At 40.2% G+C, this 25,721-nt stretch overlaps 1 protein-coding gene across 3 annotated transcripts in view; it reads left to right on the top strand.

Moving 5' to 3' along the window:
• Usp54 (ubiquitin specific peptidase 54) overlaps positions 1-25,721 on the top strand; it is a 100,675-nt gene that overhangs the window by 49,354 nt on the left and 25,600 nt on the right. For all 3 annotated transcript variants that reach the window (XM_085828398.1, XM_085828400.1, XM_085828399.1), the window contains exons 4-14: positions 8,392-8,526; positions 10,384-10,497; positions 10,604-10,686; positions 11,439-11,544; positions 11,650-11,796; positions 13,733-13,882; positions 16,580-16,748; positions 18,441-18,611; positions 22,696-22,827; positions 22,969-23,346; positions 23,576-23,810. In XM_085828398.1, coding sequence (XP_085684524.1) covers positions 8,392-8,526; positions 10,384-10,497; positions 10,604-10,686; positions 11,439-11,544; positions 11,650-11,796; positions 13,733-13,882; positions 16,580-16,748; positions 18,441-18,611; positions 22,696-22,827; positions 22,969-23,346; positions 23,576-23,810 — 1,820 coding nt within the window. The remainder of the gene's footprint in view (positions 1-8,391; positions 8,527-10,383; positions 10,498-10,603; positions 10,687-11,438; positions 11,545-11,649; positions 11,797-13,732; positions 13,883-16,579; positions 16,749-18,440; positions 18,612-22,695; positions 22,828-22,968; positions 23,347-23,575; positions 23,811-25,721) is intronic.

Here is a 25,721-nt window from a genome sequence, read left to right as displayed (position 1 = left end):
TGGAATTTTTGTCAGAAAAATAGCCATCCAGTATTCAGAGATTTAAGTTGTATGTTATTTTGTGGTTCCATGTTACTTTATAGAGAGAATTCTTTATTTTTAAATCCCCTCAAAAGATAGTAAAGGATTGTCTTTTCCCTAACTTTTCAACTTGTTTCCTATTTTAAAGTTCCAGGACTGTTTGGTGCTGTTAATAAGAACTCATTTTTTTGCTAGTTATTAATAACATATTAGTATTCTTTAATGTTTTATCCTATTAAGTTTAGCATACAAAATTCTTATCTCATATTTTTTTTTCAAGACAGGAAAGTCCAAAGTTCCCTTTGAAGTATGCTTTAACATCCTGAAAATTCTGCGAAGTCAGAGTTGATTGTGTTGGAACATAATTGTTCACTGTCACACACAGACACTGAGACACAAAATAACCTCACTAACATGTTCCTAGATGCGTTAAAGCCAGCCAGCTCCATATGCCATATTTAGATGAAGGATTCTCCCTCTTATCATCGCTGGGCTGTGCACCCTGTTTTCCTCTGGGTAAAGAATTTTACCTTTCACCACCTGAAGTGCTCTTGCCATGGTCTTATGTAGAATGCTTTAGTAGATATCTTTATTATTTTTGTTTTCTCAGCATCTGTTAAGAGTTCTTAGGTCTCTTGAGTTCATTATATCTATTATATCCAGTGCTTCCAATTGCTTTATGGTGGTTTCTATATAATACTTATAGTCTTTTTTTGGTACAATGAAATATACTATTTTCTCCTGTGTTAATTGGTATTACATGCATATATTAATTTCAACCGTTAGTTCTGGTGTGCAAATAAACCTGGTAATGATTTTTGTTTGTGTCAGTAAGAGACTCAGTGGAGAAAGAGAAATGAGCTCTCCCAAGTTGTCCTCTGACCTCCACACATATGCAGTGGTACATGTGTACCCACACATGCACATACACACATATACAAAGAAATTAATTAGTGTCCCTGGATCATTTTGCTTACTCTGAACCTTGATGCCTGTCAAAATTGATTTAACAAATAGATTGTGTCATACCAATTATTGTTTCTTTTCAAAACCCAACCTATTCCCATGTATTATGATTAAGTGATTTTTCCTGACCTAAGCTGTCATCACCCGTAGCCCAGAGTTTTATTGTTCATGTTGGATTGTTCTTGTACCCCCTTTCCACAGGGGATAGCTTTACTTTGGTGTTGGCTTATTCATTTGTCGCTGTTCTGGACAGGAAATCCGTCCTCTGTACTTACCATGCTACGGAGATTTTGTTCTTCTTCCAGGGATTGTACCGGAGGTTTTACAGTGCCAGCATGTTGGACAGAGTACTTTTTGTTATTGGCAAAGAAGAATGTTGCTTTCCATTGTTTAAATTTAATTTTCTTCAATTAGTGACTTAAAAGAAAGAGTCCTACAATATACCATAAGAACTGGAGGATAGTGCTTAGAGTGGGGTGGCTGCTAGGAGGAAGCCGGTTTTGTATTTTAAGATGTCCTGAAACCTCTGTATTTAGAGAGCAGTTAGACTGTTTAGCTGAGGCAAATTTGAGAATTTAGGGAAAAGATAATCCTTTACTGTCTTTTGAGGGGTACCATGTGGCTGTTTCCTTTTGAGTACTGAAAGATTAGCACATGGAGTAAAGTTATTTTTATTCCTAGTCTTTTCTAGACTATAGCAATAGAAGGTTTCTCATTATCCTTTGTGGCAAATATCAGAGAGTAAATCTATTATCTTATACTACTTAAAGGAGAAAATTAGCCTTCTAGTATGCTCCCTAGAAATTTTATCAAGTAAGTGAGTGTCTACACATAAGGAAGAAAGTCTTTATGTGTATTCAATTCTTATGTGTTTGTGTTGAGCATCCTTCTTTTTAATATTACTCGTGAATAGGTGTCTTGGTTCTGAAGTCCTCCTAGGCTGTGGGTAACCCTCATCCTTTTTAGAATTTGGAGTTCAGATTGCACATTAGTCAAATAGAAGGGTTTAACTACGAGGAAAAAAAAAATAGAAATCATGATTAACTCTTTCCTTTCCAGAATTTATGGCAGTCTAAAACTCAATCCAGACTTAGAATGTTTGTGCATAGCCACACGATCCGTTCATTCTCTCAGTGCAGTGAGTGGATATGGTATTGATTCTAGTAATGTCAGTAATCTGTGATGCTGTGATGCATAACAAAACCCTCATTTTTTGTTATGGCAAAGTTAGTAAAGTACTCATTGTATTGTATAAAATATCAATATTAGTTTATGACTTTTTTACAAGTAGTATTGTGTTCTGGCCCATCTTTGTCTGTATTCATTGTTTTGAAGTTTTGTCTCTCTCTACCTCTACCTTTGAAAGTATGGAAATGTCTTTCTTTCAATGAATAGAAGTAGGAATAAGTGTGATAAGTAACTTTATTGTTCTTTATCCTTATGATCCTAAGATCAAAAGATCAGGTTATTAATTGAGTATAAATAAAGACTTAAATTTGCCAGTAGATTTGATATTGATAGCAATTTAAAAACAACAATGTAGGATATGTGGATGCTTTTATAATTAAGAAGTCTAAAGGCAGGCTCTTTTTAGTCATAAGGGAAGAGAATCCCAAGGGAACAATAGGCAGTTGTTCTTTGTGTTCTCTAACGTTGAATCAAATGTTTGTATACTTGGGCCTGATGGTACATGCTTGTAACTCCATCATTCGGAGGCTTAGGAAGGAACATAGCTGTGAGTTTGAGATCAGCTTGATTATGTAGTGAATTGGAAGTTATCTTGGGTTACATAGTAAAAAGACAATGCTCCGTCCCCCCTCTGCCCCAGCTTCTATTTTTTTTTTTTTTTTTTTTGGTTTTTCGAGACAGGGTTTCTCTTTATAGCTCTGGCTGTCCTGGAGCTCACTTTGTAGACCAGGCTGGCCTCGAACTCAGAAATCCGCCTTCCTCTGCCTCCCGAGTGCCTGGATTAAAGGCGTGCACCACCACGCCCGGCTCCCAGCGTCTATTAAAGTGGATGGTTTTCTGATGATATTAAGGCATTAGTATTACCTGTTTGGAGGATGGTACAGGCAGTCTTTAAACATAGAGTTCTTATTTTTTTAGAGTTCTATTCTGGAATATGCATAGGCATATTCCAGATGTCTGGCATGTGCCTCAAATGATTGGGAGTAGAATAAATAATACAGGAAATCAACAGAATGGGAATTAAATTAACCATAAACTGGTAACTGTTGGCTTGGATTATGGATACCCAGAAGCTGCTCATCCTACTCTGTCTGCTCGCGATGGCGTTAAGATTTTTCTGTAACAAAATGTGAAAATCTTTTGTTAGCATATCTGCTGGTACATGGTTATTATGCACATGGCCTTGCCTTGTCTTGAAGAACTTTCAGCATTCTTACACCACACAAAACCAATGAAAGGTTTTGGGTCCCCACCCCACCCCCAGCCATTGGCAGGTCTCAAGGACTAACTCCCTTACCTCTAGAGGCTTATATTTACAGACTAGATTGTCTACATTTAAGTATTGGGAAGGAATGATTATGAGAGTCAAAATACTAAACAAATTGGGAAGCCCGGAAGAGATAGGGAATCCTGAAGAGCTGAGCAGACAGCATGGAGCATACGATGCCTTTGCAGGAGGTATTGCTGGCTGGCCTGGGAGAGGTGGGGGCTGGACTCCTCTCTGGAAGACATTCTGATATCTTGGGCACTTAAATTATTGGAATCAGTGAGAACATTTTCTTCCTGAACCTCACTGTCTCTAATACTTATGAATTATTTTAGATGTAAAGCTAAGATATTCAGAGAGAGAGAAATAAAAAACTGTTCTCTGCTTAAAAGCAAGGATATGTGTTTAAAAGCGAGGGTGTGTGTTTAAAAGCAAGGGTATGTGTTTTAAAAGCAAGGGTGTGTGTTTAAAAGCAAGGGTATGTGTTTTAAAAGCAAGGGTATGTGTTTTAAAAGCAAGGGTATGTGTTTTAAAAGCAAGGGTATGTGTTTTAGGGAAAAAGAGACAAGTTTTCAGGAACAGCTGCATTTGCAGATGCCAAAGCACAAAGATGTTCTGTCTTCATGGCAGTTCTGTCTTATTTCCTCGGCTCTTGCTGATCCAAATAGTGATGTGCTCACACGGACAGAACTCTGCTGCTGGATCCAAGAGAGATGGTGGGGAAACACCTGCTTCTACTCATTAAAGTCTTGTTGCTTTTGTACTGCAGCCAGGAGAATAGTGAACAGATAAAGGTAATTTATGATTTCATGATTGATAAGGGCCTTTAGTTTCCTCAAGGGAGGAAGTGTAAACAGAAATCTGAAAGGTGGTGTGGTTTTTTTGGCTTATCAAAATAGAATTGTTAGGAACACACGAGGAAAGATGGCTCCTAGGTTTGAGTCCTTTCTGTCCTTTCTCTCTCCCTACTGTAGAACTCAGCAATTGGAATAATACCAGGTTTTGTTCCTTATTGGTAATGCCACCTGTTCTTACTGCTGAACTAAATGTTCTTGGCTTTCTTTGGTGTGAACAGGATCTCCCTCTGGGAAAGGTGGGAGGAGGGTGAAAAAGAGAACAGGAGGAGGCCCGTTCCAGCCCTGTGCTCACGTGAGAGGGACACACAAGGGTTAGTGTGCTGCCCTAACAGAGGGGCTTTGTGCTTCAGCTTCTTGCAGAGTTATAACTCCACAGATGCAAGCTAGGAAGGCTTAGGCTGCTCATCCCTAATACAGTTCTTCCTAGCGATAGCAGAGCAAGACTGATGCTAATTTAAGTAAGAAAATAGAGGATTCAGTCAAAGTGGATGGGGGAAGGATGCCTCTAATTAGTTAAGGGATGAGAAAAGAATACAGCATGGAGGTACTACTGGATACAAGAGCCAGATCTGTTGTTGCCTATTCACTGGGTGCAGACAGAGCCTGACCTTAGGCCTTTTCTTTCTGTGCCCAAACCCTAGTTACTTAAGGTCACAGGAAGCCTGCTTTTCTTTTTTTCCCTTTTTCTTTTAAAATCTGTTTATGAATTTTTGAGACATTGTCTTCACAGTGTGTCCCAGGCTGGCCTCAAATTAATGGCACTCCTCCTATACCAGCTTCTAGAGTACTAGGACTATACGTACCAGCCACCAAATCAAGGCCCAGATGACTTACTGTAGTTTCTTAAGGTTGCTGTACAGTTTCTGCTATGCATTGGACAGAATGTAATTTCAGTAGGAATGCTTTACAAATAGTAGGGCTTAATTTCCAAGGAAACTCAACCAAGACTAAAGGGGTTGAAATTTGCAAATGTCTAATTTGTACGACGTTATTCTAGAGATAATTTCCTAGTTATTTTAGAATTAGTTTTAGAAGCTTAGGAGATAGCTCAATAGGTAAACTGATTTCTGCTTAAGCAGGAGGATCCGAGTTTAGATTCCCAGCACCTTCATAAAAAGCCAGTCATGGTAGTAAATGCCTTTAATCCCAGTGCATGGAGGCTGACATAGGAGGATCCCTGGGAGTTTGCCAGCCAGCCAGTTTAGCTGAGTCTGTGAGATCCAGGTTCAGTGAGATGCCTGTCTCAATAAAAACTAAGGAGAGCAATTAAGGAAGGTGTCATGCATGCAGACCCCAAACAAAGGCCCTGATGTCATTGGCCCTTAGTCTGGAGGTAGAGTTTTTGTCAGCACTGTGCCTTATCAGTAACAGCTGAGATGAGCCAGCTGCTGATCACAAGTCTTGTCAAACTGGTGATATCTATCTATCTATCTATCTATCCATCTATCCATCCATCCATCTACCAACCTATCCATGTTTGTTTTTTTTTGTTTGTTTTTGTTTTGTTTTGTTTTTTGGAAATCAACAGCTGTCAGGCCCAAGCCACCATCTATGTGATTTGTAGCAGTTGTCATTGCTTTCCCATTTTTCTTTTCCCTTGTTTCTCTTCATTCCTACAAATTTTCAGTCTATAGGTTGAATATCCCATTGTTAAACTGCAGACCTCCATCTAGTTTAAGGTGGTCTAGTTTAAGTGCTTTCTTGTAGGTACACTTAGTCTTCAGCAACAAACTACAGAGCAGCGAGTTACCTTCACCTAACTTTATAACAGAGATGCAAGGAGATCCTAAACTGCTCCGAAATAACTTGGAATAATTATAGTAGATGTTCCTCAGAATTATTCATTGATACTGAGTATGTCTTTTGGCCCTGCCTCCCCCACCACAGTGGACTCATGTGTAAGTTACATACATACTTACAGAGTAAGTTACATGGCACCTGTACTTGAGTGGCTTTGGAGTAGTTAACATGAATGAGCAGCAGCGATGCCAGTGAGAGAGGGAAATGAGGGAAACAATTTTAACTTCAGAGTGAGCAGAGCCAAACTTAGTTCCAGTTGGCTTTAACAACTTCTATTACCTCAAGGTTTTCAGCTTTTCTGTGTGATTTCAGTATTTTCTTATAAGTTGTTTTAAATTTATGTTTATTGATGTTTGCCTGCTAGTGTGTGTGTGTGTGTGTGTGTGTGTGTGTGTATGTGAGTGTGTGTCTGGAGTTACGACAGGTGTGAGCTGCCATGTGGATGCTGGGAATTGAACCCAAGTCCACTAGAAGAGCAGCCAGTGCACTTAAACTGCTGAGCCATCTCTCCAGCCCTGAGGAACTCACTCTTTAGACTTGGTTGGCCTCAAACTCAGGAATCTGCCTTCCTTTTCCTCCAGGGTGCCGGGATTAAAGGTGTGCATGCCCGGCACAGAGCTGGCAATTTAAGTAGGTTGATCTAGAGTTACTATACTGAGAAGTGATACATAAAATTTTGCAGGATATAAGTGATCAAGTTGCACACTGAGAGAAAAAGTGATTCAAGTAAGGAATGCAAGTTTAAAGTTCCTGGTCTAGAACATGCATAGTAGTTTTGGGACATAGTGAGAGGCCCATATGGCTGGTGTGGTGAATCACAATTGGACCAGTTGGCCAAATGACATATAGCATTTTCATTTTGACTTTTGCTGCACATTTGATGGAAAAATTTTGAAAGGGTTTCAGCAGAAGAATGACATTAGATTCTATTCCTTTTTTTTTTTTTTTTGGAGGCAGTCTTAAGTAGCCTAATCTGACCTTAAACTTGCTATGTAGCCAAGGCTTACATTGAGTTTCTGATCTTTCTGCCTGTCTATCTGGAGTGGTGGCATTATAGGTATGTGCTGCATATGCTGATCTGTGCAATGCTGAGGTCTAACCAAGGACTTTGTGCATGTTGGCCAAGCTCTCTATCGACTAATTTTATTTCATGTTAAACAGTTATTTGATGACTATTTTGAACACACTGTGTATTCCCTTGGAGATATGGTTCAGTTAAGACATGGTTGCAGTTGGGTTGAAAAGATGGTTCAGTGGTTCTTCCAGAGGCCCAAGTTCAGTTAGTTCCGTGATCCTATTTCAGGAGTCTTAAAACTGACTGTAACTCCAGCTTCAAGCTTCTAAAACCTTTGGCCTCCACTGGACATATCTTTGGACATACCCACACTCTATATAAATACAATAAAAATTAAATCTTAAAAAAAAATAAAAAAAGAAATAGGTGACAATTATCCAGTGTAGAGGGTAGTGGACACCAGGCGAGGTGGCGAGCAGTATGAAGGCTGAACATGTTTTGAGTGTAGATGTATGGTTGACAGGATGTGAATTCTGAGACCAGGAGAGGTTCAATCATGAATTTCAAGGTTTTTGGTCTGTGAACTACAAGGTAGTAACTGGAAGTAAACATACCGGAGTGCTTATTTCTGGGGGCTTGGGGTGTGTGTGTGACACACAGAGCTTTCTATTATTTCTTCTTCTCCTCCTTTTTTTCCTCCTCCCCCTCTTCCTCCTCCTTCTTTGTTTTTTCTTCTTCCTTTTTCTTATTGTATTACTGAAGGAATATGTTGGTGAGTAATGTCTAAAGGTATCCACTACCACATGCAAATGGCTTCAAATTTTAGACCTTTCTGCCTCCGTCTCTTAGGTGCTGGGATTATGGACACTTGACTTGGTATATTCTTTGTAAGTTTGTGAATCTTATATTATCCGAAAAATACAAGAGAGGGCCAAGTTTCATAGGAGGATGCTTCCCAAAGAACAATTGCCAATTCATTTGCATGTAGCTTAATTCTAGAAGCATCTACTACTTTTCTGTCTCATAGGAAGTATTGTAACTACATTATATCTCATCATGACTATGGGCTCTCTTAGTGTGTTCTTGGCAGCATGACACTCAGATGCAAGATCTACAGCAGAGATACTTTTCCCATCCTGATTTTTCGTCTGTATTTTTTTAAATTACTAGCTGAATATATCTTGTTTCCATGACTGTCATCATAAGGATAACAGACTAGGGTGGACAGAAGCTTAATAACAGCATTGCGCTTTTCCTCTTGTTCCTCTTCCCTACAGGGCATCTTTAACCAGTTTCAGTGTAGTAGTGAAAAAGTGCTTCCTTCTGACACTCTCCGCAGTGCTCTGGCAAAGACTTTCCAAGATGAGCAGCGCTTCCAGCTGGGGATTATGGATGATGCTGCAGAATGCTTTGTAGGTATACTCTCTTGTCCTCTTTGATGGAGTAGAATTGTTCATCTCCATCAGGGACTATTTTATAATGGCATTTACTATGTCCTGGTCTCTGCATAGGAACTGGGACTTACTTTCTCTGTCTCTGTCTCTGTCTCTGTCTCTGTCTCTGTCTCTTTCTCTCTTTCTTAAAGATATATTTATTTATTATAGTTAAGTGCATTGTAGCTGTTTTCAGACACACCAGAAGAGGGCATCAGGTCTCATCACAGATGGTTGTGAGCCACCATATCGTTGCTGGGATTTGAACTCAGGACCTTCAGAAGAGCAGCCAGTGCTCTTAACCACTGAGCCATCTCTCCAGCCCCAAACTGGGACTTGTCTCAGAGTTCCAGAGTCTACTACTACAACGTGAATTGTCTAGTGTTCTTTATGACTTTTTTCCCTTCAGGTTTAGGGTAACTTAATGCTTTTCACTGTATAAAACAGTGGCTTTCTACCTTCAGAGAAACCAAGGCATGTTGAAGTACAAATTATAGTTCCAGAGCCTCTGATTCAATAATCTGGGGTAGGACCACGCTGTATTGATGCTGCTGCTCTGGAGAACTCATATTTTGAGCTTCTCTGTTTCTAACAATATTAAATGGAAACTACCTTGTTCTATATAAACAGTTACATTGCTCTAGTGACTCTAATCCTTGTTCTCCCACCTTCCACGTGCTGAATGCATGTGCCAACGCACAGAGTGTAATAGATAATCTTTTGAAGTTGGATAAGTAGAACAGAGTACAGAAGAGTTGGGGTCATTGGCTAGTTTTCATAGTGAATTTATTTTTCTGTTTATTTCTTTTTAAGATTGGGTCTTACAGTAGAGTCCTTGTAGGACTGGAGTCCTACCTCAAAAATCAAAAAGATGGTTGTAAAGGATTAATATTGAATGAAAATATAATATCAAAAGCTTATTTACTGGGATTGAGGATGTAGCTCAGTTGGTAAGAGTACTTGCTTAATGTGCTTGTATCTTTGAGTCTAATCCCTAATGTATACATTGTGCATACTTGGAATTCCATCACTCATGAAATGGAAGCAGGAGTATTAGAAGTTCAGGGTCATCCCAGGTTACATAGTGAATTCAGAGTTAGCCTAGGATACAGGAGATCCTGTTCAAAAAGAAAATTACGAGCTATGTGCTACCATTTTTATAATATTCTTTAGTGTTGTTGAAATGACAATGATAAATATGGAGGAGTAGGCTAGTGGTTGCTGGGAGTTAGGAGTATAGATAGGTAGATAGGTGAGGCGATAAAGAGGTAGGGAGGAGGAGCTCTGTGGTGATGGAACGCTTCTGTATGTTTTTTTCTTTAAAAAAAAAGATTTACTTTAAATGTATATATATGGAGTGTTTTGCCTGCATGCTGTCTCTGCACCACATGCATGTTTAATGCCCACAGAAATCAGAAGAGAATGTCAGAGTCCCTGGACCTGGAGTTACAGGCAGTTGTGAGCTGCTATATGGGTGCTGGGAATCAAACCCAGGTAGGTCCTCTGGAAGAGCATCATGTGCTTTTAACCACTGAGCTCTCTCTCTCCAGCACCACTCTCTGGTGTCTTGATGGTGGAAGTGGTTACATGACTGGATATGATGAAATTGCATTGAGATACATATGAACACAAGATCATAGAAAACTGCTAAAATCGGAACGCTCTATGTGTTATATTAATTCCATTTATCTGTCTATCATCTATTTATTCTTTAAAAAAGATTAAGAATATTTAGAGATATTTCTGCTTTCCAGGAAGGTTGGTGTGTCTTGGTGAGCTGCTTCCCACTTTGCTGGTTTGGGATTTAAGTGTAGTGCTTTTGTGTTCTCCTGTCAGGAAAACCTCCTGATGAGAATTCACTTCCATATTGCTGATGAAACCAAAGAGGATATATGTACTGCTCAACACTGCATTTCCCACCAGAAATTTGCAATGACATTGTTTGAGCAGGTAAATCTATACCTTGGACTTTTTCTTTAAGAACATTTTATCTGAGGATGTAGATTCAAAACAGTTCATGACTGGCTGCTTAGTGTCCCTTTCCCCTCTGGCCCAGTGTGTGTGCGGCAGCTGTGGCGCTACGTCCGACCCACTGCCCTTCATCCAGATGGTGCACTACATCTCCACCACTGCCCTCTGGTGAGTTCTGTGCAGCTCTTTTTCTTTTTTTCCTTTAAGGCTTACATATTTTTATTTTATGTGTATGAATGTTTTATCTGTATGTATGTTTGAACACTACGCTTATGCCTGGTGCCTACAGTGATCAGGGAGAGTGTTGGAGGATTCCCCTGGAACTGGGGTTATAGATAGCCATGAGCTTACATGTGGTGCTAGGAACTGAACCTGGGTCCTCTGCAAGAACAGCTAGTACTTTTACCTGCTACTTGAACCATTTTTCCAGACCATTCTTACAGAATTTGTACTGTTAGGCATTCCTCCAGTTGATTGGGTTTTAACTGAAGGCTACCAAATAGCATATCTTTATTGCTGAATTTGTGCTGTATTACCAAACTTCAGAATTTGTAGGCTTATTTGTGGCTAGCAAAATACAAAGAGAAATGGGAATTCTGTGGGTTTTGAATTTGGGAACTGTGTTTGTAGGACACTGAGACCAGTCAGGACAGGGTAAATGAAAAAAAAATCACACATACCCACACCTTTAATCCTAGTCCTTTGGAGGCAGAGGCTGGTGTATCTCTGTGTGTTGGAGGCCAGACTGGGGCTGGTCTACATAGCAAGTTCCAAGACAGCCAGAGAGAGCTACACAATGAGGCCCTGTCTTAAAGAAAGAAGTGAGTTAGGGGTTTGTATGAATGATTTTATTTTTTAGTTGAGCCATAATTTGGAATAACACCTACAACCATTACCTTCCTCCTTTCCCCATCTTGAAGTAACCAGGCTATTTGTATGCTGGAAAAGCGAGAGAAACCCTCACCAAGTATGTTTGGTGAGCTGCTTCAGAACGCCAGCACCATGGGGGACCTGCGGAACTGTCCGGTGAGTTCACGCTATGGGATTTAGGATAAGGAGGAGAACCCTGGCTTGTAGCATTGTTGCAGAGCAGGTAGGAATGTCTGACCTAGTGCTGTGTGTGTATTTCAGAGCAACTGTGGGGAGAGAATCCGGATCCGCCGTGTCTTGATGAATGCACCACAGATTATCACGATTGGTCTGGTTTGGGACTCAGAGCATTCAGACTTGGCAGAGGACGTCATCCACAGCCTGGGCACCTGCCTTAAGCTGGGTGATGTATGTATTAGGTACCTTTACTTCTGTACTGTTCAAGTACTGAACAGATAGTTTATGTTCTATGTGACAATTAAAGCATTTGGGACAGCCCTTCTTGTGTTTCTGTGTGCAGGTTCATGAGCCTCATCAGATGTGCTTCCATATCACTTTTGTGAGGGTGGTGGAACCCCTTTGGAAAAAGTGGCACAATTTTACCTTGAGGAGCAGGATGGGCAGAACTTAGATACTGGGAAAGAAAAATAAAGAATCAGTTTCTAAGGGATGCTCATTTTTATACCAGGATGGTGTAGAGAAGTATATTCAACCATGAGAAATAGTAAGGTTAAAGGAGCAAGCTTTCCTGACTCTGGCAACTGCACGAGGTACAAGTTGCTGGCCCGAGCTCACGAGTAGGAGATGAGGAAGCACTATGTGTTGAGAAGGTGATTGCGTATGAGGACTCTGTAAAGAAACCACTGACAAGGCCACTCCCTTGTGAAGGGTGAGGTTTTTATTGTAGATGGGGAGAGTGGGGCTGACAGGCAAGATCTGGGGGAGTCTCCCTTGGCTACCTCTAGACAGAGAGGAACATAGAAAAGGCAGGGAGAGAGGCACATTGGTAATTGCTAGGGCTACAGGAGCATTACAGTAGACAGCAAAAGACAAATCCTCAACAGGACTTGCAGGAATGAAATGGCTTAGATGATAAGTTAGCATTTTAGGGTTTTGAAAATGTATTTATTTTGGGGAATGGGGAAAAATGTGAGAGTAGATCCCATTCTTATCAGCTCCATGTCCTAAGGTAGGGACAGCCAGTGTTTTTCTTCCATTCAAGGAGAACCAGAAAGCCCTGTTTCTTTTGTGCTAGTTTCTGTGTGGGAGAGTCCTGTGAGTAAGGAGAGTCTGTTCTTGTTTTAAATAGCCACTCTTGACAATAAATGAATTGTCTGCAGTCACATTTTGGGTCTCTGTCTCAAGGAATCTAACTGAAACAGGTTGTGCACACTAAAATCTTAAAAATAGTCTTTTTTTTTTTTGGTAGTTTATATATTCTGTTTATTTCTGGCTTGCAGTCAGAGAATCTCATATACACCAAGATGGACAGCAGTGAGATCTGTAGCCTCGTTTGCCCTTGAACTACTTCTTTGCCTCTAGCCCCTTTAGCCTTTACAAAGGACGAAGGATTACAGGTGTGTGCTATCATGCCTGATTTTCACTTAATTATTTTGATTATTTTCTCAACTAGGTAACTTTTTAGGTCAGAATCTTTTAACACTTGAGACAGATCTGAGTACCTAGATATCGAAAAAATTTGAAACTTGAGAGCTGTTTTTTGTTTGTTTTGAAATTGTTCTGGCTTCTTTTATACCTCAGAAAGAAAATATTGACTCATCTGTGGCACACAGGCTAGCTTAAGGCTTTTTCTGCCATAGCCTCTCAGTGTTGGGATTATAGATATGTTCCACAATGTGTACATTTTTAGTTAATTTCTAACGAATAATCTGGACTAGAAAAAAAATATTTCAGCTTGAAGCAAATTACTACCATCATTAAGAAATGTTGGTGACCACTGGACATGGTAGTACACATCTGTAATCCAGCGCTTGAGAACAGAAGTAGAGGATCAGGAGTTCAGCCATCTCTGGCTATTCAGTGAGTTCAAAGGCAGTCTGTGCTGTACGAGGCTGTATCTCAATAAAACAACAAATGCTGATGGAAGAGCTAGGCGTGGTAGTGCAGGCCTGTAGTCTCAGCACTCAGAAGTCTGAGGCTTAAGCATCACCATGTGTTTGAGGCCGGACGGGCCTACATAGTGAACATCTCCAGCAAGGGCTACAGAGTGTGGTCTTGTTCAGGTTTGGGGGAAGGAAGAGAAGTGTTGGTGGAGTCTGCTGAAGGATTATGTGAGGTGGTCGACCGTGTGATGGATTTTCTCTTCTCTTTTTCCTTCCCAAAGCTGTTTTTCAGAGTGACAGATGACCGGGCCAAGCAGTCTGAACTATACTTAGTAGGAATGATCTGTTACTATGGCAAGCATTATTCTACATTCTTTTTTCAAACAAAGATCCGAAAATGGATGTATTTTGATGATGCTCATGTCAAGGAGGTATGAATATGCAAGGATATTGAAGTATTTGGTGACTGAAATAAAAATAAAATTACATTTATTTGTCTTCAGTTTTTATTTTGATAATTTTGAATGGTTGTTACAGTGTTGGTAAGGCATACATACTTTGTGACTGCATTGGTTGTTTTTATTTTTTTTTAAATGATTTAATTTTGTTATTTTAAAAGCTGTGTCTTTGTGTGTGTGCACATTTGTGCTTCCCCACTTATGTGGGTATGTGCATATGAGTGCAAGTGCCCACAGAGTCCAGAGGAGTCAGCTCTCCCTCCACTTGACATGGGTGTTGGGAACTGAACTCCCGTCAGGTTGAGAACATTAAGCAGTCTCAACTGTTGAGCCAACTTTCCAACCCCCAGTTTGTTCTTTTTCTGAATCAGGGTCCTGATCTGTAGTCCAGGCTGGCCTGGAACTGACAATGTAGTCCAGGCTGTCCTCAATTGTAGATGATCTACTTTCTTAGCCCCTCACATTACAGATAAGAGCTCTTACATCTGGCCTTTATCTGCTAAATGTAAGTGCATTTATTGTAAATTCTGTAATAGATAAGAACAGGATATGTTTTATTACTTTCTCAGTCTCCTTTCTAGGCATTCAATATAGTTTTGCTTTTTTTTTTTTTTTTTTTTAAGATTTATTTATTTATTATATGTAAGTACACTGTAGCTGTCTTCAGACACTCCAGAAGAGGGCGCCAGATCTCGTTACGGATGGTTGTGAGCCACCATGTGGTTGCTGGGATTTGAACTCTGGACCTTCGGAAGAGCAGTCGGGTGCTCTTACCCACTGAGCCATCTCACCAGCCCCCTAGTTTTGCTTTTTATTTTGTTTTGTTTTTAAGACATTTACTTATTTTATGTATATGAGTACACTGTAGCTGTCTTCAGACACACCAGAAGAGGGCACCCGATCCCATTACAGATGGTTGTGAGCCACCATGTGCTTGCTGGGAATTGAACTCAGAACCTCTGGAAGAGCAGTCAGTGCTCTTAACTGCTGAGCCATCTCTCCAGCCCTAGTTCTGTTTTTATAGTTGACAAATCATCATTATTAAATGGTTGATTTGAATGGGAACATGTAATACAACTAATTAGATTATATGATTAACACAGAGTTGAGGATTTTAAACCTAGCATTATCCATAGGTGATACTTTGTTTCAAGGCTATTCAAAATTATTCTTTGCTGGCAGTGGTGGTGTATGCCTTTAATCCCAACACTCAGGAGGCAGAGGTATAGAGAGGCAGAGGCAGGTGTATCTCTGTGAGTTTGAGGCCAGCTTTATCTACAAATCGAGTTCCAGCACAGCAAGGGGTGCATAGAGAGACCCTGTCTCGAAAAACAAACAAATAAAAAGGTTTATCTTTTAAGTCTCATTTCCCTATAATGACTCATTAGATGTTTTTGGGTAGATATGAAACATGGGATTACAGTGACACTTACAGCAAGAAACTTCTTGTCAAAAGCAGACTATATGGATAAAATGTGCCTGAAACAGTTAGGAAGCTGCTAGTTATAAAATCAGCAGCTATGAAGATTGTTGACCATATCAGTCTGTACGTTTCAAGTGAAATCTTCCATTAACAAAGCTTTTTGTCAGTTTCCCAAATTCTCCTTTTTTAGGGGGTAACATTATTTGAACATTAGTTTTTTTTTTAACCTGAAAAGTATTCTTACAAAATATTAAATAAGATTGATATGTGAAAACATAAATTATGCTTCAATTAAAATAATGGCAACTCACTTTAAGTTTACTAAATGTCTGTTATGAGTAAACTATCATACTAGCTGTCTAATTGGGAAGCCATAGCTTATCCCTCTTATGTGTCTGGTTCACACTTAAAAAGGGGTAAGTCTAGGGGGTTTATAAATTGTTGTTTCTATGGCTGTTATATTACCCTTCCTCTGCGACAGCTGAGCTGAATCTATCACAAGTCTAAGAGTGAGAAGTTCAAACTGTCTGTCCTAGACACTTTGACATTTTATGTCCTGCCAGGTTTGAACTCTGAAATTGAATATTGTTTCTTCTAAGGCCCTCTGCAAGACAGTTCCTCTTTTGCCTTTCTACTTTGTTAAGGTGATTTTAATATTTAGGAGAAAATTGTAGAGATGAAAATTGGAACTGAGCTCTTAAATCTAATGTCTGTGAAAAGAAGTTGATCAGCAAAGCAACTTAAACTGCATATAGCACACCCACCTTTGTGAGGTTTTATATATATTTCCAAACTGAATTGATGTTTCACAGAGATAAAACTATTTACATTCATTTTTTAATACATAATTTTATTTTATTTTTTTTAGATTTATTTTATTTATACAAGTACACTGTAGCTGTCTTCAGACACACCAGAAGAGGGCATTGGATCTCATTGCAGATGGTTGAGAGCCACCATGTGGTTGCTGGGAATTGAATTCAGGACCTTTGGAAGAGCAGTCCGTGCTCTTAACCTCTAAGCCATCTCTCCAGCCCTACATTCATTGTTCTTTGCTCTGATTCTATTTTAAATATCTTTTTTAAATAAAAGGGTCATTAAGTTTATATTTCAGATCTTTTGTTTGTTTATTTTCTTTTTTTTCCTACCTAATTCTAATTTTAAGAAAACTACATTAGAAAAGGAGTTGTGTTTTGAATTGTGGATATGAAGTTAATTGTCATGTTCTTCTGGTGTTTGTGGTTCAGATTGGTCCGAAGTGGAAGGATGTGGTCACCAAATGCATTAAAGGGCATTATCAACCCTTGCTGCTGCTCTATGCAGATCCCCAGGGTACTCCAGTGCCTGCCCAGGACCTGCCTCCCCACGCTCAGTTCCTGCCATACACCAAGACATGCTACGATAGTGAAGACTCAGGTGAGCAGCCTAGCTCTCCCACCACTCCGTATAGTCAGATGGCTGGGTCTCATACACAGGGTTAGCTCGTAGCTAGGAGAAAGAGGATCTATTACAGTAAGAAAGAAATGCCAACTTGTGCACAAGCTGATTAGCATCCAGCTTTGTTTTCTTGAGCTTCCAAGAGTATATTGCTCAAATCAGCTGGCCCAAATCAAAAGGGAGAAGGCTACTATGATTGTTTGCATTGAGATACTAAGATACAGTTATAAGGGATGCCTCAGTAGCCTGGAACATTCTTAAAGGCTATTGATTCCTATTAGCAGTGGTACAGTGGCTTGAGGCAATTCTGAAAAAGATATCTATTATTTTATTTTATGTGTGTGAGTGCTTTGCCTGTGTGTATGTTGCACTATGTTTATGCCCGGTGCCTACAGAATCCAGAAAAGCGCGTTGAATCCTCTGGAGCTGGAATTATGAATGGTTATGATGTACCATGTGGGTGTTGGGACCTGAACCCCAAGTTCTCTGCAAAAGCAGAAAGTGCTCTTAACCACTGAGCCATCTCCTCAGTCCCCAGCTTAAGTGAATTGTTAAGAAACATTACATCACTACAATACTCATTCTTGGGGGTGGAAAAGTTTAAATTCCAGATGCAGAGACGACGATTCTCCGTGTACGAATCACTTGTTTCAGTGTGATCCACTGTCTGGAACTACGTAATGCCTTCTTATAGAATTAAAACTATCCCAGGATAGCACAGAGGCTGATAATATTTGAACTATTGCTCTCATAGTTTGAGTTTGATTTCTATAACGATACAGGATTTGAGATGGAGGGAGCCTTCCATTTCAAGTGACACTGGAACAGATTCCTTAGTATAGTTTTGAAAGAGAAGGTACTTGCCCCATTATCTTTCCTCTTCCATTGCATCTCCTTCCTGTCTGGTCTGCTGTGTTTCTTCCTGCTGTTTTATTTTGATTTGGTTTGTTCTTGGAGACAGAGCCTCACTGTGTAGCACAGACCAGCCTGGAACTCACTGTGTAGCAGGTTGGCCTCTATTTCATGGTGATACTCCTGCCTCAGCCTCTTGAACTCTGTGCTTATATCAGGTTCAACTGCTCTTCCTGCTTTGTACTTCACCCAGGCCTGCCTTATTTCTTCCTTCAGTCAAGTGCTCATTTGTCTGTGTGTTTATTTTTGCTGAGGGTCTGGGAAAAGCCTTCTGTTGGGCATATTCACACTAAAGATTGAATAACTGCCCCATAACTTTTCAAAGATATTAAAAATGTGCATGTCAAGTTTTTAAAGCAATATGTGTGACAGTGTAGGAGAGAGCTTCTAAGATAGGTGACCAGCTGGCATGTGTGGCAGGTTGGCCTGGGGCTTTCATCTATGTAGAGCTTACGTCTCACAACTTTTTCATTTCTTCCACTTTCCCCCATAGGTTTTCTAAAAACCCCACAGTTTTTCACAGTGGCAGGCAAAGTGAGGGCTTCAGCAAGGTAGGGACAGGGGTGGGAAGAATTGTATGTGTGTCTGGATTACCTGGAAGACGGGTGTTGGGAAGAATGGCTCTGTGGTGTATTCTTCTCACCCTTCCTTCTAGGAAGTTCTTGCTTATGGGTCTTTGTTGCATCTATCTCTTTTCCTCAGGGCTGCTGCTGTTCTCAGTTTTCTTACTTTTGCATATGTATCTCCTCCTTCCTTCAGGGAGGGAGCCTTCCATCTCAAGTGACACTCGAACAGATTCCTCAACGGAGAGCTATCCCTACAAACATTTTCACCATGAGTCTGTGGTCAGTCACTTCTCTTCAGATTCTCAGGGGACAGTCATCTATAATGTGGAGAATGATTCCGTGTCTCAGAGCAGTCGGGACACAGGTAGGGACTTACACATAGAACCCTGCTGGTCCAATTCAATTCCTACATAGAAAGTCTCCCAAGAAAAAGAAACCAGGGCGAGTAGTAAATGATATGCAAAGTACAGAATTTGGGTAATTGAGAGGGATACAAAGAAACAAGATAGTTCTGAGATATGATGCTCCATTGCACACAGCAGTGCATCAGTAAGGAGCATGTGATATGATTGTCAATGTCATTTTTCTTAAGTCTACCTTTGTCCTGCTGTCCTTTTGATTCCATAATATCTCATTAAACACCTTTTGCCTTGTCTTCGACCTGGTCATGTTTCATTCCATGGTTTTGAATGAAGGGCTTCAAGAGAAGGTATATTTATGGGTGGTGAATACCTACTTACCCTGACCCATGGTTTTTGAAGGACAGAGGTGCAAATAAAGAAAAAATGGCCGTCTTATTATTGTATATTACTTACATAACAATTCTTAAATTGTTTTTAAGTCTGTGCTTAAATATCAGTGAAAGAAGTCATTACAGGGCACAGGAGAAAGAATGTTGAGAAACTACTGAAACGAAAAATTTTGAGAAATAGCACAACTAAGGCATGAACTACGTCTGCTTGCCTAAGGGCTTTGAGGATGAGTGAAGCTCATGGCTTCCGATCAGGCTTTATACTCTTTGTGTTTTTGGTTTTTTTTTTAAATATTTTTACATGGATGGGTGTTTTGCCTGTGTGCATATCAGTGCACCATGTGTGTGCCTAGTACCCACAGAGACCAAAAGAGGTCATTGGGTCCCCTGGAGCTGGAGCTACAGACAGTTGTGAGCTGCCATGTGGTTACTAGGAATTGAATTCAAGTACTCTGGAAGAGCACTCAGTGCTATTAACCACTGGCCATTCTTTCAGTTTCCTTGTTAATAACAGAATGTCAAACATTTCTAAGTAGTCAGAATGCCTGTCTATGTATTTATCACCTAGTTTCAATAATTGTAACCCAAAAGTAATTACCTATACTTTTACTGATGACTTTTACTTCTCAATTATTTTGAAGCAAATCCAAGACATTATATTACTTCTTTCATAGATTTTTTTTAAAAAAAATATTTACTCACTTATTATATGTGACTACACTATAGCTGTGTTCAGATGCACCAGAAGAGGGCGTCAGATCTTGTTACAGATGGTTGTGAGCCACCATGTGGTTACTGGGAATTGAACTCGGGACCTTTGAAAGAGCAGTCAGTGCTCTTAACTGCTGAGCCATCTCTCCAGCCCTCATAGATATTTTTTAAAAATGTTTTTTGGTTTTTTGAGACAGGGTTTCTCTGTGTAGCCCTGGCTGTCCTCAAATTCACTCTGTAGACCAGGCTGGCCTTGAACTCAGAAATCCGCCTGCTTCTGCCTCCCAAGTGCTAGGGTTAAAGGCATGCGCCACCACTGCCCGGCAGATATTCTTATATATACTACAAAAATACAAATCATTTGTAAGCATTTAAAAATAGTAATGGAGGGGGGGGAGTCCAGTGCTTCCCTAATATGTGCGAGTCTTTGTGTTTGATTCCTGCGTGGGAACAAAAGGAAAGTAATCCTGCTTACAGTTGCTAAACCAGTAAGTGCTTTGCTATTGCAAGTGCTGTCTTTACTGGTTTGTATGTTTTTCCTAAAATCAAAAGAGGTCTATACATTTTGATGAGTCTTTTCTGTTATTTCATCATTTTCTTTAAAGATTTATTTTATTGGGCTGAGGAGATGGCTCCGTGGTTAAGAGCATTGGCTGCTCTTCCAGAGGACCCAGATTCAATTTCCAGCCTGCACATGGCAGCTCACAATTATCTGTAACTCCAGTTTTAGGAGAGCTGACACCCTCATACAGATAAACATGCAGGCAAAAAACCAATGCATACAAAGTAAAAATAAATAAAAAATTTAAATTATTATTTTATGTGTATGAGTGTTTTTCCTACATGAATGTATGTGCACCATGCATGTTCCTGGCGCTCTTATTGGTCAGAAGAGGGTATCAAATCCCCTGGAACTGGAGTTACAAATGGTTGTAAGCCATTTTAGGTTACTTCTAAATTTTACTTATTTATTTTGATTCTTGCATTTCTTGACAAGGTCTTGTTGGGTCTCATATTCAAGATACCCTTACTGCAGCCTCTCATGTGCTGGCATTACAGGTGTGCTGTACTGCAGCTGGCTTTATTGATTTGTTTATTTTTTAAGATTTTGAGATAGGGTCTTGGTATGTTGGCTACGCAGTTCTGAGACTCCTGAGCTCATGTGGGCCTCCTTCCCCAGAGTCTCCATTGGTAGACTACAGGTGCATGCCACTGCACAGAGGGGACTTTTAATGAGTAGGGGTTTTTTTGCTTCCACTTTTCCGTGCAATTTATGGTTCAAAACTAGGTCATTTAACTTGTGTATTTCCCAGGTTCTGAATTTTGCTGACATCATCTTTTTGGTAATTGAGCATTTTCTTCCATCCTGGTTTTTGTTTTTGTTTTGTTTTTAGAGAGGGTTTTTCTTTGTAGCCCCCACTATCTTGGAACTAGCTCTGTAGACTAGGCTGGCCTCAAATTCAGAGATTTCTGCTTGTCTCTGTCTACTGAATGTTGGGACTAAAGTCATGTTAAGGGTGTCCCCCACTGTCCAGTGAAGAATAGGTTTAATAGCCTGAGACAGAGCATCACCCATGGATGATGCCAGGTCCATGGACCTCAGAGTTGACTGGATTCACTTGGTTTCTCTTGGAAACTGCTGTCTAGATGGTGTTCGGTGCAGTTGATTTTTAAAGGCCATCTTTCTGGAATTGTGGGCCAGAGACAGGCCACTTGTGGGAGGGAGTGATGCCCATATGTTATGTTTGCAGTGAGGAGAATCCCTTGTGATTTAACCTTGGTATCATTTAGTTGCTACAGTTGATTTTTTTTCCTTTCTGTAAATCTTTCAAATAAACAAAATGGATAAAAGCAGTAAAAGATTGCATGGGGCAATTGGTTGAATAGTATCCATCACATTCCATTACTGACAACCTGGGTGCCTACAAGGCTCTGTGTATACCAACATGTGAAAATAAATTTGTTAACTCTCATGCATTTGAGAATCTGGGCAGTTTCTACCAGCTTGTTTTCAAACTTAATTCACCTTCTAGGTTCCAGCTGCTTGGCTGATTATATTTTTTACAGTCTGACCGTTCCTTTTAGTATAACTTAAGCTTATACATTTGCGTACTGTGGGCAGGATGGTGGGAAAGTTACACAAAATACAAAGCTCCCTTGGGGTTTCTCAGTGATTATTGATAAAGAATTATGAATTACAGTATTTGAGTGAAGTCAGATTTGATGAAGCATAGGTTGGAGAGGAGAATTAATGAACATAGAAATTTAATGTAAAATTCACATTTAAAGAGGATTTAGAACTGTGTCCTAAAGCCGTCATCATAGTGAGAACTGTTGCCAAGTAAGTAGAAGCAAATTTTGTTTTCAGTTTATGAGAGTGAGAGGTAGTTGTAATGCTTACCTGTAATCTCAGTACTCAAGAGACAGAGGCAGGAAAATTACTGTGAGTTGGGGCCAGCCTGGACAATATAAAATAAAAACATAGCCCTAACAAAACACTGCTTCGTAAAATAAAATGAAACTCACCCACCTCAGATTTTAGAAATGGATGAAAGGATGAAAAATATGGGTTTATGACAATTTTAGATTAATTTTTAAAAGTTTGTTTCTTTTGCCTTTAAAAATTACCCAGCTCTGGAGATGGAGCTCAGTGCCTACTTGTTTTTGCAAGGGATTGGTTCCTCAGCACCACAGAAACACAGAGAAGTTATTAATCAGCCGCTCTAGTTCATAGGTCAGCTGGGAAATAGGAGTGTGGTTGGAGTCTGATGACTGTTCAGGATATGGTATAGATTTGGAAGGCTCCACTAACTCCCTGGGAGTCTCACACTTAGGCTGGATGGTTCTGACCCCTACAGTTTCTGATCCGTGTATATAATAAGTCTGTGGCATTATTATAAGGACCAAAGGGAGACTGGATTCTCAACTCAGGAGGGTAGGGGTTAGTTGCAGAAAGCAGCTTACTCCCATTTCCTTGTTCTTTCAGGACACCTGACTGATAGTGAATGTAATCAGAAACACACATCGAAGAAAGGGTCCCTGGTGGAGCGCAGGAGGAGCAATGGCCGTGTTCGGAGAAAAGGCGATGAGCCACAGGCCTCAGGGTACCACAGCGAAGGCAAGCCATTTGCACTCCTATTTCCTCCATTCAACTTGTGGTTTTCTTGCCAAATGGATTTTCCTTACTTTCTCTAGGATAAGAACATTTGTAATTAAAATAACAAACACCTTCATTTCTTTTATTCTCTCTGATTTTTAGGAGAAACACTGAAAGAGAAGCAGGCTCCTAGGAATGCCTCTAAATCCAGCAGCAGCAGCAGGCTAAAGGATTTCAAAGAGACAGTCAGCAACATGATCCACAGCAGGCCTTCCCTGGCTTCTCAGACCAGTGCAGGATCTCCCTGTGTAGGCAGGGCAGGAGACCAGCTAGACAAGATGCCACCAAGGAACTTCCCTTTACAGGCTCGGGGCTGGGAAACGGAGAGTACCAGTAGTGAGGCAAAATCCAGTTCTTCCAGCAAGTACCGCCCAACATGGAGACCTAAACGAGAATCTCTGAATATTGACAGCATTTTTAGTAAGGACAGAAGGAAGCATTGTGGCTACACCCAGCTTAGGACCTTTCCTGAAGATGCAGGTGAGCATAGAATAATTGAACAAGTGGGTTTTCAAATACAATTGACTTACGTGTTTAAAAATCTTGTGTTTTTTAGTATATCTGGCAAGGAACAATTTTACTCTGATGTCATGTTTTTTGAAGATATAACTCCAATGAGTAATGTCTAGAGGGAGGGTTTAGTTAGATTTTAATTTAGGTAAACACTAAATCTACTTCATTTTCTACACTTGTCCTTTGATTGGGGTAGCTAAAGAATTTACACCGGATGAAGTAAGCAAGCCAACTGCTAATGACATTAAAGATGGCGGCGGATCAAGCTCACAGCATAAACTCTGGGGAACAGCCCGGCCAGGCTCTCATCTTTTAGAGCAGCATCCTCGCCTAATCCAGAGGATGGAATCTGGCTACGAGAGCAGTGAGAGGAACAGCAGCAGCCCTGTCAGTTTGGACGCTGCCCCATCTGAGAGCGTGAATGTGTACAGGTATTGTCTGGCCTTTTAATAACAATAGTTCTTTGAAGCAATGTGAGTTTGCTGCTTTCAGCTATGGGTACAGAAGTGAAGAGATAGGTTTTAGCACTGACCAGATTCTCTACCAGTTTTCCTAGAGCAGCAGCGCCCTCTTTTGGGAGCTGGAATAAAGGCAGTGGCTTTTTATTTCAAGCATTAGCAGTGCAGTAAGAGTAGTTTAGTATATAAAGTGCAGGTCATACAGAGAATGCTTGCAGGGATGGTCTTGAGTTCGTTCTGTAGCCCAGATTGACCTTAAACTTAAGCTGACTCTTTTGCCTCGTTTCCGGAGTGCTGAGATGACAGGAGTACCCTACCATACACATGTGAATATTTACAGTATTACATTTTTATTTTAAAAATAGTTTAGGAGGTGCTGAAGAGATTACTTAGCAGTTAAAAGCACTTGTTGCTTTCACAAAGGATTCAAATTTGGATCTCAGAACCCAGGTTAGGTAGCACACACATATACATAAATTAAAAGTAATTGTTTAGAAAATATTTTTTCAATAAAAGAATGAGTTAGTGAATTAAAACCAGAGAAGACATCTAACTTGTAACTTTTTCTGCCTTGGTTTTGGGTTTCTGGGAAACAGATTATGAAACCATTTATAATCCTAATCTTACAAGGTAATAATGGCAGTTCAGTAGAGCTCACTGTGCCCTGCTTAAAGGCTGCAGTTTCCTCTCAATGTATTGTTTTTATTGAGTTGCCGTGGAAGCCGTGTTCTTAACCTTCTCGCTGTTTAGAAAAGAGTGATTATATCTTCTACCAGGATGTTGTCATCTGCTTCTTCTTCTTCTGCACTGTTCTTGCCTGCCTACTGGACCCTGTTCAGTTTTATAAATGAGAACATGTTGCAAAGGTTTAATAAGTTGGGCTTGTATGTAACTCAGTGGGTAGAGCGCTTGTCCAGCATGGTAAGGTTCCCAGTCCTGTCTTCAAAATAAAAGACTTCAGTAACAAAGAGGAAGATAATACATATGAGAATATGTTCATCAATTCATGTCATAGATTTTGAATGTTTACTAGATCCCAGATACTATTAGATGCACTAGATGTCAAGGAAATAAGATTTTAAACAGTAGCTGTAGCAGAATGAGTAAGTTTATTAAATAAGCAAGCAAAAGATAAAAGAATGAACAGTGGGCAGCAAATATGCAATAAGACATAATAAAATCTTATGTACGAAAACATTCAGAGATGACTGGAGTACCTCAGTTGAGAACATGAGTAAAAGGTCCCATCATCAATCTGTAGTCACAGACATTCAGCAGAGATTGACAGGGGAGGCCTCCTGAAGCAGCCAGTGTGAATTCCTGATCGAGAACCCTGAGCTGAGCTGAGCTGAGCTGAGCACAGCCCAGCCCAGCCCAGCACAGCACAGCACAGCCGAATATTCCTTGGCTGAGGCTTCTAAGTAAAAGGGCAAATGATGGCAAATAAAGAACACCATCAAATTGGGGCTTACAATCCTCCAGCAAAAGTTGGCTGGAGAAGCTGTGCAGCCAACGGTAGCTGCGTCTGAGAGAGTCCAGATAGAGGTTCTCTTCTGTCCTTCCTGTGGATGGCCTTCTAATTCCCATTCCTATTGGAGGCATTTGAACATTGTGGTATAAACAATAATAGCTTTGGTTGCAGATAGGCTGCTACTTACTAGTTTTTAAGGATACAGTGTTTTATTTTGGTTTGTTTGGTTTTAGTTAAATTATGTTTTAAACATTTTATGTGTGTTTGGGGGTGGGGGTGGGGGTGGGGTGGGGGGAGGTCTCAGAGGAGAATTTGTGTAAGTTGGTTTCTCCCGTCACTTGAGGTTCTTGGTTTGATATCAGGTCACCAGGTCATGAAGCAAGCACCTTTTACCTACTGAGCCATCTTACCAG

Source organism: Mus caroli, unplaced genomic scaffold (genome assembly GCF_978045245.1).
Source record: "Mus caroli unplaced genomic scaffold, Mus_caroli_1 scaffold_12, whole genome shotgun sequence".
Classification (NCBI taxonomy): Eukaryota; Metazoa; Chordata; class Mammalia; order Rodentia; family Muridae; genus Mus; species Mus caroli.
This window is presented reverse-complemented; position numbering and strand designations above follow the sequence as displayed.